General features: G+C 30.2%; 2 protein-coding genes across 2 annotated transcripts; both read left to right on the forward strand.

Moving 5' to 3' along the window:
- The first annotated feature begins 230 nt into the window (after positions 1-230).
- LOC107444267 (uncharacterized) lies at positions 231-4,560 on the forward strand. Its single transcript, XM_021146783.3, has 3 exons — positions 231-572; positions 2,698-2,753; positions 4,347-4,560. The coding sequence occupies exons 1-3, from the start codon at positions 272-274 to the stop codon at positions 4,467-4,469; spliced, it is 480 nt and encodes a 159-aa protein (XP_021002442.1). The 5' UTR covers positions 231-271; the 3' UTR covers positions 4,470-4,560.
- Positions 4,561-7,171: 2,611 nt separating this feature from the next.
- Positions 7,172-13,920, forward strand: LOC110282725 (cuticle collagen 13-like). The gene is made up of 3 exons (XM_071187083.1): positions 7,172-7,745; positions 9,813-9,868; positions 13,708-13,920. Exon 1 carries the CDS (start codon positions 7,350-7,352, stop codon positions 7,647-7,649), a length of 300 nt encoding a protein of 99 aa, XP_071043184.1. The 5' UTR covers positions 7,172-7,349; the 3' UTR covers positions 7,650-7,745; positions 9,813-9,868; positions 13,708-13,920.
- Positions 13,921-14,817: the final 897 nt, after the last annotated feature.

Below are 14,817 nucleotides of genomic sequence, written 5' to 3' on the forward strand. Positions count from 1 at the left end.
CTTCTAAATTTCTGAAATAATATAAGAATTGAACTTTTGAGGAAGTCGCGAGTCCTTTTCCGAAAAAGTTTTTATTTGTCACTTCAACAGGTGTATCCAACTATTATGTTTAAATTTGCTTATAATTTTACACAAAAGAAGAGGAAAGTTCCAGACATTGCGTGCTGTTTAATAATACTTGAATGAATCAGATACGTTGCAGGAAGTATACACACGGCATCGAACTATTGCTATAAAAAGCATACTTTTGCATGTTTCCTTCTGTCTCGACATGAAGTGTTTCATATTTACCGTTTTATTGATCTCTGTGGTTATCCTTGTAACTGTACAAGGTCAACGTGGCGGTCCTGGTGGTAGAGGGCCTCCGGGAGGTCAAGGAGGTCCTGGTGGTAGAGGTCCTCCAGGAGGCCCTGGTGGTCGAGGAGGACCTGGGGGTCCAGGAGGCCATGGTGGTCCGGGAGGCCATGGTGGTCCGGGGGGCCATGGTGGTCCAGGGAAAATGTCAATGATCATGCTACCCATGTTTCCAGAGTGTGCACCTTATGGTAAATTAATGTACGATATGTTTAAAGGTAAGTTGTTTTAAATACGTGTTGAAATGATTTTTGTACATTTATTTGTTACTACAATTGGAACACTTGAAAAAGTTTCAGAATATAATATAAGGAATAGCTTATTACATAGCAGCAACTGTTTTTTATGTATTATGGTTGGTAGAATGCAAAATATAGATGCGGCATTATGCGGCAGCTATTGTTAATCGCTTAATGTAAAGCTAGTTAATTGTTGGTATACTGTAAAATATTGAATGAATCATAGTGTAGAAGCCGCTCTTAATCCCGTAATTTAAAACTGGTTAATTGTTTTTAGAATGTAAGATATAGAATTATCACTATGTAACGGTTGCATGTAATTTAATGATTTATGTAATGTAAAAATAGTTAATTGATGGCAGATTACAAAACGTAATATACATCACTGTGTAAAATGGTTTAGTTTGATCTATCTTAATTATTATTTTAGCAAGCTGTTTCTGACAAATTTTTTAGATATAATTTAAATTTATGCATCAAAATAAAACAACAATAGATTCGGTTTTGAAATAATATCAGATATTTTCTGAACATTATTGAGTGTTTGGCAACTATTCTGGAAATAGCAGCATTTCGGACTCACGGCGTAGCCTATTTCTAACCATTCCTGCCTGGTTCAAGTTCAATGTTATGTACAATGCGCAAAATAAAAAGGCCTGAATAACTTTTTATCTAATGAAGGTATCTTTATGTTCTAGGACTCAATCTTAATTGTTATCGGGATGACCTCAGTGTGCTAATTAATTAGTGCAGACGATATTTTAAGTCACGAAATCAGATAAAAAACGTACTTTCCCTGAATAAACATACATTTTTCACCTCCAAAATAGTTCCCGCAACCTAGGAAATATGGTCAAAATAGTTTGGTCAGGAGGCAGGTTCAATCTTATGATCCCTTAATTTTAATTTCTCTTTGCGTGCTTCGCCATATCTCGAGAAATTTTTAAGTGAATTGAAAAAATTTTGCACACAAATATAAAATTCGTTTAGTTACGGATAATTCCACGCAAAAAGTAAATTTTAGTAAGCATTTATTTTCTTTATTATTGTATTAAAAACAGTAGAAAAATTTTGAATCGCAAATTATAAAATTTTTGACAATATTTTAAAGAATGTATTTTTACATCACCAAATAGAAATTTTGAGCAAAATTAGTCGAATAGTTCCTAAGAAATAGAGTTCTAAAAATACGACTTTTTCAAAATTTCGACTTTTCAAAATACGACTAATAAACTGATTTTCAAACTTTTTCAAAACCGATTTCGCTCAAATTTTGTTTTGTCCTTTAAAATTATGTTCGTAATAATGATGTAATAAACTGCATATCTTACAGTTTAATATATTATATTTAAATAAAAAAAATTTTTGAATTCGTTTAAAAATTTCTCGAGATATTGTAAAATACGCCGAAATTAAAATGAACATCAAGGGGTCCAACTGTGCACCGCTCTCCTGGTCAAGCTATTAGAACTCTATTTCTGAGATTGCTGTTAGCCCCTATATTTCGGTGGTCGGAAATGGAATTCGTCGAAAAAAAGGTTTGTTTATTCTAAGAAATTACGTTTTTGTGTCTGATTTCGTAACTTAAAATATCGCCTGCAATAATTATTTAGCATATTTGAATTCACGCTTTTGAGGCATTAACATTAAATTGACGTGAAGATCCGTTCATTTGATCATGAGTTATTCAGGATGGTTCTTTTTTTTGTTTTGAGCTCTGTATTGGGATGTATAATGTAAAACGAGTTTTTAAACATTTCATATCTTTTTACATAAAGCTTCCTAATTCTCCCTGGACTGGGTAAACAATTAAGGTGGATGGAGCATCCTGCTAAGATTTTACCATCCTCAATAGTGATTCACCAGGCAACAATCCTTTTTTTCCTCCCAAATATTAGCTAGAGACTCCTAATATGTATGTTTCCTTGACCATTTTGACGAAAACTTTAAAGTTACATATTATTAAGAGAAAATAACAAAACATTTATATTTATTTTGATATATTTATATTACTTTAAGTAAGTCTTAAATGATATATTACATTTAAAATACAATATGGATACATCCTATAACCTTATGATATAAAGTTTATTTTATTTTTCAGAAATGCGGAATAATAACGAAATTGGACCAGAACAATGTCAGTCAGGAAATCATACAGTGAGTTATAGTTATTCAATAAACATAATTACATTAATGAAAATAATATATAGATCTGAACATTGAATTCGTTATAAGATCTGAAACACTGACAAACTTTCAAATGATTTTAGTTTTCATTTTAACGTTTACTAAAAAAACTCAGCTTTTAACCATTTTAGTTCAAGGGTTACTATTCGGTATATTTTTTGAAACCCAAGAAAATTTAAACAATTGAAAAATAATAAAAATGCTTGAAAATTTTTCGTAAATTAATGACTTACAATTTTATTTGCGGAAAAAGTACGTTGAGAAAACTACCAGAATACGGTAAAATTTACCGTGATACTTGCTCTAAGGGAATACCGAAAAGCTCAGTAATTTCTACAGAAGCGTTTTGATAATGATTTTGGTAAAATTAACAATAAAATGTGATTTCGTAATATGTGATATCATTTGGTGAATGTGGTAATTTTATCATGAGACCTCATAGCATGATAAATAAAATAATAAAGCATTTGGTTAAATTTACTTTTCAGTTTTGTATTCTATACTAACTGTGTGTTAATAAGAACTATGATTTTAAAAAACAGAATTTCTGGTTTTACTTTGTATTATTTTTGGGATAATGATCTTGTCAAGAATCCAAATCTGATTCAGAAAGTAATTTTTATGATTAATTTCGAATCGTCTTGACCAAAGCACTTAAACAATTAAAATAGATTCCTAAGTACGTGCAAATCCATACTGAGATGATAAAGTATAGTCAAAACTATCAAAATATGGTAAAATTTGACATGTTTCTGGCTCTACCTATGGGAACACATAAGAGCATGTTAATTTTTCGGAAACTCTTTGGCAATGACTTCAGGTAAGATTAACAAAAAAAAATGTATTTTTATTTATTATTCCAGTCAAGTTCCTCTGGGCTTAAATTGCACAAAACACTTTTAGTTGCCAATGAAAAAATTGAAATAAAAATATAAATTAAAAACGAAACAAGAAAACCTGCGGTAGTCTTGAGAAATAATGGAGACCAAAAGAGGTAAATCAGAGCAAGTGAGAAACTCATGCCGTTAACTAAGGAATCGACTTCCACGTTAACGAAACAAGATTCCAGAGCAGATTCGAGACATGTATAAATTTAATGTGGGTATAAAAAACTTTGGCTTTGTTTTGCACCTTTATTTTTTTCCCTCCATATTATAGTTGTTAACGTGACGTTCTTTATTTCTTATTTTTTTTTTAACCAACTCTGTTTTGTATTCTTCATTAATGTCTGGTGGGTATTGAATATGGATTCCTAGCGAGCAAATGGAAACATATGTACTGTAATAAATTCCAGATCGAATTGCGGTAAGTTATCGTCACTCTGTGTACATCAATCGTAAAATTAATTTTACCGTAAATCCATTTTTACCCCAAAATTTAGTACCATATATATTACATTAATAATTATTCAACTAGAGTGACTCAGTGATTTTGAAATAAATATTGCTGTAAAAAGTAAAAATACTTTTTTTTCTAATAGTAGAATAAAGGAACTTTTTTGCCGTGTTCCTTAAATTTTGATATTTGATTTCTGATTTTTATATTTATTTATCCATTTTTTAGATATGCATGTCTGAAGATGTGGAAAAGGTTCGCTGTGCAGTAACTGAGCCAATGCCACAAGAATGTGTGGATAAGATTATGAAGTTCGTAGAAGGAAATTCATGTAACGGAGCCGAAGTTTGAAGAGATCGAGATTTAAATTAAAAATATAACTGTTGCCACCTTTTATGATGAAACATGAAATGTCGCTGAAATAAATATATTCAATTATGAAGTTCTACATTTTTTTAATGCAATTTTTTTTCAATAACACACTTTAATTGCTTAAAACTTTAAAAAAAAATTCATTAATTTAATGTTTCTGATACAGTAGTTGAATTTCTTACTGAAAAGTTAGAATTCCGATATTAAATTTTTTTTCAATTATATTGTTTCTTTCTAAAGAAAATTTCTTCTAATTGAATTGGTTAAAATTAGGGATGGATCAGATTATAGACAGTCATTTATACAACTGAGTAGTCAAATACATTCTTATCGATTATAATGCTGATTTAAAAATAATTTTGTCTTAAAATAAAACGCCTATTTGATTTAATTCGGATACAAAACCACGATTATTTTGTTTAAAAAAATATATTTAACTTATATCTAAGGATTCAAACAGGCTTCAACTATCACAAACTAATATATTAATTATGACAAAAGAATAAATTAAGTATAACACTGAACAAAACATATTTCATTTAATTGTACCCTAATAATGTTATCAAAAGAATACGAAATGAATATTGCAAAAATTTCAGAAAATTGAGCAATTTTGTTTAAACCGAACACAGTGCTAACGTAAGCAGGTAGATTATTGGTCAGAGTACACTAGCTGTCGAGCTAACCGTGTGAAGTTTTTGTGATTTTCCTCTCCGTGTAACGCAAATACTGGTTAGTTACCATAACAAAGTCCTCCAGGAAGGCTAGCTTCTCACAGTGCTTGATCTGGGAGTTAACTTGTCGTCTCACGCGGTTAGGGGCACTTCTTTATTATGACCTGTCCAGGAGCACACGAAGAAACAGTTCATAATAGGGTTACGCCCTTAGTATGACGTATGACGACAACTCTGGGCATGTATTCTAATGAAATTTTAATTTTAACTTTACCATGGAATCAAATCTTTGCATACGATCTGAGTATGTTGCTAAAATACTACGTTATTCATTAGTTTTGATTTTTCATCCGTAATATAAAATGTGTTTGTGATTGTCTCGCTTATAACTCAGTAACTTTTTGTTCTAGTGTTCCGAAATTAGGACAGAGGTGGGAATGGAGGGAATTATAGTTCATGTTCCAAACAATTGTTCAAAAATTTTAATTGATCGTTTGGGAGAGACGTTTAAAAAATGATATTTTCCCATATCAATTAGCCTTTATAAATAAAATTGCAGACGATTTTGTTTTATCAAATATTTAAAAGATAACATCGGGAATGTTTGCTAGCTTATAGCTTTCATTCATAGTTTTTATTATTTTAAAAAATAGTTTATTATATTTTTTTTAATGTTTAGTTGTTTTTTATTCTTTATGTCTCAATTATTAACAAGAACGTGGTAGAATAAGTGGACTACCTCACGAAATGAATATTCCTCAAGTAATCTAAAACCACGTGTTTATTTATTTCTACTGTTTGAAAATTATTACTGTGAAACAAAATTATTTTGAATTAATGATGATTTAAATAAAATAAATTACGTACTGTAACGCAAAATGAGTGGAGAAATATTTTTTTTCGTTTAAAAGAAAAGAAAAAATGTGTCATACTTTTTTTGACGCCAATGATGTTAATTTGAATTTGATAATGAGTACTAGCTGAAATTAAAAAATAAGCTATAGACTAAAATGCAAAATTAATTGAGAAATCAAATTTACTCGCCTAAGAGAAAGGTAAAAAATCGTTGTGTTATTACTGACAATGATGCTTAATTAAATTTGGTGAAGGAATATTGGTATAATGATTATTGGTGCAGTTTTATTATAGATACCGTTGAAAGGAGTTTTTCATGACCGTACGAATGAGTACAGGAAAAATCCACCTGCTTGTGGTACATTTTGGTGATTGTGAGTCTTCTTCGTTCAATAGCATTTTTATTTGAACCGATCGGTCTGTAAGGGTAGTAGTACTTTGTGTGAGTGCGGGGGGGGGTCAGGGAACCGGCTTTGCATCAGAAAGATTCAGGGTTCGAATACCAGGCATGGCATGAATGTTCCTTCATTCTCTATACTATCTGTCCAGCCTGTGGGAGCAACGTTGGCCCACCTAATATGGTGCCACTGAAAGAGCTAACAAATCTGCCCTGTAAATGTGTGTATTGACGAAATGTTAACACAGGTGTACATTGGAGATAAATACAGTTATAGAAAAATTATTTTTTGTTTTTCTTTATCTAATAACGTAAAGCAACCGAGAAGGACAAATAATAATAATAAATAAATAAATAAAAATGAAATTATTCTAGCTGTATTAATTGTGTTTATTTTGTACATGATTTTGAAATGTTATTCTGTATTGAATTAATGATTATTTACTTTTTTTTCACTTCGTACTTAGAACGGGTATCCAGCTAGTAATGTAATAAGATCATCGTTTATTCATCGGCAATAATATTTCGAACTCATTATTTAGATAGCATATATTATTATGTTTCTGTTTCAAAATCACGCGAAATTTATTCAGGAGAAAATCTGATCAATAAATTCTAAATATCAGAAATAATATAAGAAATGAACTTATGAAGAAGTCGCAAGTTAAAAGTTTTTATTTCTAACCACAACACGTGTTTCCGACTATTATGTTTAGATTTGCTTACACTCTTAATCTTACTGCTTCCTGTTACATAAAAGAAGAAGAAAATTCTGGACAGCGCGTGTCTAGAATGTTACTGATAACGTGTTGTTTTGACAGCGCGTGTTGTTAATAATTTATAGATGAATCAGATACGTTGCAGGAAGTATACACATGGCATCGAACTATTGCTATAAAAAGCATACTTTTGCATGTTTCCTTCTGTCTCGACATGAAGTGTTTCATATTTACCGTTTTATTGATCACAGTGGGAATCCTTGCAACAATACAAGTTCAAGGTGCTAGTCCTGGTACTCCTGGAGCACCAGGTAGTCCAGGTTGCCCTGGTGGAGCAGGAGGGGCAGGTGGCCCAGGAGGTTCTGGTGGCCCAGGAGGCGGTGGAGGTCATGGAGGCGGTGGTGGTCGGGGAGGCGATGGTACTCCAAATGGTAGTCCTGGTTCTCCTGGCCCACCAGGCAGTCCAGGTAGTTCAGGTAGCCCTGTTGGTCCAGGAGGCGCCGGGGTCCAATAGGAGCTACTGCTCCAGGAGGCGCTGGTGGAATGATCTTGCAACCCTTGTATTCAGAGTGTGCCATTTATGGTAAATTAATGCACGATATGTTTGAAGGTATGTTATTTTAAATACGTGCTAAAATGATTTTTGTCTTGTTTAAGATTGGAGCACTTTTAAAGTTTCAGTAAATAAACTAAGAAATAGCTTATTACGTAGCAGCAACTGTTTTTTTTATGTAATATGGTTGGTAGAATGCAAAATATAGATCTCATCATTGTGTAGAATCCACCCTAAATCATGTAATGTAATACTGGTTAAGTGTTTTCAGAATGTAAAATATAGAATTATACCTATGTAACGGTTGCATTTAATGTAAGGATTTATTTAGTGTAAAATTAGTTCATTGTTGGCAGAATACAAAACGTAAAATACATCACAATGCAAAATGGCTTAGTTGTTTGATGTATTTCAAATTTCATTTTAGCTGTTTGGTTCTGACTAATTTTTTTAATAAAACTTAAATTTATGTATTAAAATAAAACAATAATAGATACGATTCTGAAATAATATCAGATATTTTATGAACATTTTTGTATGCTTCCTTCTTAAGTTTGGCAACTATTCTGGAAATGTCAAGGACAGTGTTTCGAGCTGACGGCGTAGCTTATTTCTACATATTCCAGTCTGATTCAAGTTCAATGTTATGTACAATGCGCAAAATAAAAACTGGACCACCCTGAATAACTTTTGATCTAATGAGGGTATTTTCACGTTCTGGGACTCAATGGTTAGAGGGGTGATCTAATTGGTGCAAACGATGTTTTGAGTTGCGAAATCAGGCACAAAACAGTACTTTCTCTAAAACAACATAGTTATTTTTCTTTCTCGATGAATGTGGATTTCCGACCCCCCCCCCCAAATTATAGGGGCTAGGCTGGAATATATGGCTAATTTTGTCGGGAGAGTGGTTGAAAGTTTGGGCCCCTTGCTGTTCATTTTCCTTTTTTGACTTCGCCATATCTAGAGAACGTTTTAAGAAAATTGAAAAAATTTTGCCCCTAAATATAAAATTAATTTAACCACTGATAAATCCACGCAAAAAAGTAATTTTAGTAGGCCTTTATTATTTTTAATTGTTTTATTAAATAGCAGTGGGAAAAAGTTCTTGAATTGTAAATTATGCAACTTTTGATATTATTTTAAAGAATGTATTTCTACGTGACAAATTAGAAATTTTGAGCACAATTGGTCTAATAATTCCTGAGAAATCAAATTCTAAAAATACGACTTTTTCAAGATAAGATTTACGATAAACTATTTCACCGATTTTGCTCAAATTTTGTTTTGTCCCTTAAAATTGCATTTTTTATAATGATGTAATAAACTACATATCTTACAGTTTAATATATTATATTTAAATAAGTGAATTTCATAAATTTGTGCAAAAATATTTAAATTCGCTTAACAATTTTTCGAGATATTGTGAAATATGCAAAAAGTAAAATTAACATCAAGGGGTCCAAACTTTGGACCGCTATTCTGATCAAACTGTTGGGAACCTATTTCTGGGATTACGGTAAGCCCTTATATTTTATGTGTTTGAAATCGTCGAAAAAAAGTTATTTTTACTCAGAGGAAATACGTTTTTGTGTCTAATCTCGTAACTTTAAGTATCGTTAGTTATTCTGTATATTTGAGGTCACCTCTTTGAACCATTAAGATTAAATTCTAGAATGTGAAAATTCGATCATTAGATCAAAAGTTAATCAGGATGGCTCGTTTCTGTTTTGCGCGCTGTAGTGGGGTAATGCAAAACATATGTTTAAACATTTCATGACCTGTTACATTAGGCTTCCTAATTCTCCCTGAACTGGGTAAACATTAACGCTGGATGGAGCATCTTGCTACGATTTTACCTTCCTCAATAGTGATTCACCAGGCATTAATAATGCTTTTTTTCGCTCGAATATTAGTTAAAGAGAATGTGTATGTTTGTTTGACCATTTTGACAAAAAATTTTAAGTTATATATTATTAAGAGAAAATAATAAACCATCCAATATTTATTTTTATATATTTATATAATTTTTTAGTAAGTCTTAAATGATATATTACATTTAAAATACAATAGCATGAATGCATGCTATAATCGTATGCTATAAAAGTTTATTTTATTTTTCAGAAATGCGGAACGATAACAGAATTGGTCCAGAACAATGTCAATCAGGATATCATACAGTGAGTTACAGTTATTCAATAAACATAATTACATTAATGAACGTAATAAATAAATCTAAACATTGAATTCGTTATAAAATCTGAAACACTGACAATCTTTCAAATGATTTAAGTTTTCATTTTAAAGTTCGCCATTAAAAACTCTACTTTTAACCATTTTAGTTCAAGTGTTATCATTTGGTATAATTTTTGAAGCGCAAAATTATTTGAATAATTGGAAAAGCATAAAAATGTTTGGATATTTCTCTTAAATTTGTGTCCCACAATTTTAGTTGAGGGAAATAGTACACTGAGAAAGAAAAGAGTGGTTGAAACTACCATAACACGGTAAAATTTGCCGTGTTTCTTGCTCTAAGGGAATACTAAAAAGCTCGGTAGTTTTTACCATAGCGTTTCGATAATGATTTTCTTGAAATTAACAATAAAATATTATTTCATAATAGGTGATATATAATTAGGTAAAGGATGAAAAATTAGGTAATTTTATGACGATGCCTTAGACCATGGCGAAATAATAGTAATAATAATAAAAATTGGTTAAATTTACTTTTCTCTTTTGTATTTTATACTAACTGTGTGGTAATAAGAGCTATAATTTTAAAAACCGGAAATTCCGGTAAACAGTTGTCAAATTAAAGAAAAAATAGCAGAAAAATTACCAAATGAGTGGTATAAATACCGTATATTTTGGTTTTATATACTAGAATTTAGGTTTTAATTTTCTGGAACTTTCCGTACCATAGAGTAAGGTAATTTTACCACACATTTTTTGTCTTCTTTTTTTTTGTAGTATAAATAAGGAAACCGAATTGCTTGTGTTACTGCTATACTGAAGAAATGATTTATTCTGCAAATTATCTTGCTAATGTGCAAATTAACTAGAGTGATTTCTTAAAGTCCCTAAAAATCATTTCCTTCCTTTAATTTTAAAAGTAATAAGCATGCAAGTACCTATCAGTATTTTAATAGATTTATGATGCTGCAAAATCTGAATACAAGGAAGTCATTTAATTTTTTTCATTATAAAGGAGTGAGGCAACTCTTTGTATGTATTACTTTAAATATAGCAAGAAAATAAAATAATGAAAAAAAAACAATTAAAGAAATTTTAAAAAAATAATAATATTTCAATGGGTCTGCACAAAAATAGTAATAATGAAATATTGCGTTTAACTTATAAAAATTGAGTTTATATAGCTTCGGCTAATTTTCCAAGTAATAAGTTCATTTTACGTTTATTTTCTTAAAAATTTACTAACGCAATAAGTTACTAACGCAATAAGTTATACCCAATATTTTCTTTATTACTTCTTCGTCCACACCTATAAAAAAGTTTTTGCCCTTAAAAACTTTCAAAATTAATTTATTTAGTGACAAATATCCATAAAATATAAATGTGATGCTATAATATGAATATTTAATAAAAAATTCAAAATAAACACGTGGTTTCAAAGCCACGTGCTTACTTTATATATGCAGTTTAGTATTAGAAATGCTAATTTGGTTACGTAGATCAACATATCATTCCAGTTAAATGGAAGTAATAGATAAGGGGTAGTGTGGACATTTTGAATAACTTTATTTATTTATTTATTTGTCAAATTTCTTTTGTGAGATATTATGGATTATCGCACTTTGTTTACACTTTCATGTGAATTAGCATAATCATACTGTGAATAGTTTTGTAGAAATTTGTAAATAAAGGTATTTTATTTGGTACGTTCAAGTTTTCTCTATACTATGCGTTGAAATCGGAGTTACAAATGGCGCCACCTGCATTTATTCGAGAAATTGTGTCTACATAGATAGGCCGATGTAATAAAAGCATGTAATAACAGCATTAGTTATGAATCCTCTATTCATTCTCTTAATTGTCATTTTTCTAAAAGAAATTTATCCTTCATCATCAACATATGTGAGCTCTTTCTTAAACAAACCACGCAAAACTGCTAATCAGGAAAAAATATTAATAGTATATTAGTAACATATTTGGCTTTCAGAGTTTCAACAAGATATGATATAATATGTTACAAATTATGCTGGTTTTCTTCAAAATTTTAATATTAACCTTTACTTTGACTAGTTTCAATTAATACAAATTATACATTTTGTTTTGTAAATTTTGATATTAACTTTTACTTTGACTTGGTTTCTATTAATCAACATTAAGCATAAACAAATAGATGCCTTTGTGGGGCTAGTCTAAACAAATGGTGGTTGGACTAGTATGGACGTTCCATTGGCGGAATTTGAATTTGTTAAAAATGTAACACATTTGACATTATTTATTTTCTAAATAAGAATGATTTTGTGGAGTGATATACAAAATTGTAATTCCAAATATAAACAAGAATGCAGGTAAAAGTCCAAATTATTCTTTAAAAAACACTTCATGAGTTAAAAAAAATATATTAAATATGGTATTGAGACAAGTTAGAAATATATGTCCGCATAGTATCCTCAACCCTGTATGACTAATTTTGATGACGCTGAAAATCTTGTGATTCAAAAAGCAGCTTCGTAAAAATGTCTGTCTTAATAAAAGATTTTTTATTTTGTAATTTGTTTGAAAGAAACGATAGTAAGTAAAATCATGAAATCAAAAATAATTCATTAAAACAATTTATTTCTCACCTCTCTGACAGAGCATTCTAGATCTATTACAAAACTTTCAAAATAAAACTTTTAAATTAAAACTGAAAAAAAAACTTTTTATTACTTTTTGGTTTAATGATCTTGTTAAGAATCCAAATCTGCTTAAGAAAGTAATTTTTATGACTAAATTCATACAGTCTTGACCAAAGCACTTGAACAATTAAGATCGATTCCTAAGTACGTGTAAATCCATACCGAGAAAAAAAGTATAGTCAAAACCACCAGAATATGGTAAAATTTATCATGTTTCTGGCTCTATCTATGGAAACACATAAAAGCATGTTAATTTTTCGGAAACTCTTCGGTAATGATTTCAGGTAAGATTTAACAATCAAATGTATTTTTATTTGTTTTTCCAATCAAGTTTTTCTTGACTTAAATTGTATGAAACACTTTTAGTTGCCAATGAAAAATTTGAAAATAAAATATAAGTTAAAAACGAAACAAGAAAACCTTCGGTAGCCTTGAGAAATAATGGAGGCCAAAAGAAGTAAATCAGAGCAAGTGAGAAACTTATACCGTGAACTAAGGAATCGACATCCACGTTAATGAAACAAGATCCCAGAGCAGATTAGAGACATGTATAAATTTAATGTGGGTATAAAAAACTTTGGCCTTGTTTTACACCTTTATTTCTATTTATTTTTTTTCCATATTATAGTTGACAACGTGACGTTTTTTATTTTTTATTTCTTATTCTTTTCTAACCAACTCTGTTTGTATTCTTCATTAATGTCTGGTGGGTATTGAATATGGGCTCCTTTCTGGCAAATGGAAACATATGTACTGTAATGAATTCCAGATCGAATTGCGGTAAGTTACAGTCACCCTGTGTGTTATCGTAAAATCAATTTTACCGTAAATCCATTTTTGCACCAAAATTTCTTACCATATATTTTACATTAATAATTATTCAACTATAGTGACTCAGTGATTTTGAAATAAATAATGCGGTAAAAATTACGGTATGTAATATTTTTTGTCCCGTAAAAGTTTGCGGTTAAAAGTACCGGTACTCTGGATGACGTACCTCGTACTGTAGTTTGATCCCGAATTTTTCATCGTGCAGACTTTTTCCAACGTAAAATGTTTGAAGTTACTTTTTTTTCTAATGGTAGAATAAAGGTACTTTTTTGATGTGTTCCTTAAATTTTGATTTTTATATTTATTTATTTATTTTTAAGGTATGCATGTCTGAAGATATGGAAAAAGGTTCGCTGTGCAGTAACTGAGCAAATGCCCCAAAACTGTGTGGATAAGATTATGGAATTTGTACAAGGAAATTCATGTAACGGAAACGAAGTTTGATGTGATCGAAATTTAAATTAAAAATATAACTGTTGCCACCTTTTATGAAGAAACATGAAATGTCGGTGAAATAAATATATTCAATTATAAAGTTCTACATTTTTTAATGCATTTTTTTTCAATGACACACTTTAATTGTTTAAAACTTTAAAAAAAAAATCATTAATTTAATGTTTCTGAAAAGTAGTTGAATTTCTTACTGAAAAGTTAGAATTCCGATTTTAAATTTTTTTTTAATTATATTGTTTCTTTCTGAAGAAAATTTCTTCTAATTGAATTGGTTAAAATTAGGGATGGATCAGATTATAGACAGTCATTTATACAACTGAGTAGTCAAATACATTCTTATCGCTTATAATGCTGATTTAAAAATAATTTTGTCTTAAAATAAAACGCCTATTTGATTTAATTCGGATACAAAACCACGAAGATTTTGTTTAAAAAAATATATTTAACTTATATCTAAGGATTCAAACAGGCTTCAACTATCACAAACTAATATATTAATTATGACAAAAGAATAAATTAAGTATAACACTGAACAAAACATATTTCATTTAATTGTACCCTAATAATGTTATCAAAAGAATACGAAATGAATATTGCAAAAATTTCAGAAAATTGAGCAATTTTGTTTAAACCGATCGCAGTGCTGACGTAAACTGGTAAGTGGATCATTGGTCAGAGTCCACTAGCTGTTGAGCTAACCGTGTGAAGTTTTCGCAATTTTCTTCACCATGTAACGCAAATACATTTTAGTTACCTTTACAAAGTCTTCCACGAAGGCTAGTTTCTCACAGTGCTTGATCTGGGAGTTAACTTGTCGTCACATGCGGTTAGGGGCACTTCTTTATTATGACCTGTCCAGGAGGACACGAAGGAACAGTTCATAATAGGGTTACGCCCTTAGTATGACGTATGACGACAACTCTGGGCATGGATTCTAATGAAATTTTATTTTCAACTTTACTATGGAATCATATCTT

Source organism: Parasteatoda tepidariorum, chromosome 10 (assembly GCF_043381705.1).
Source record: "Parasteatoda tepidariorum isolate YZ-2023 chromosome 10, CAS_Ptep_4.0, whole genome shotgun sequence".
NCBI classification, from domain to species: domain Eukaryota; kingdom Metazoa; phylum Arthropoda; class Arachnida; order Araneae; family Theridiidae; genus Parasteatoda; species Parasteatoda tepidariorum.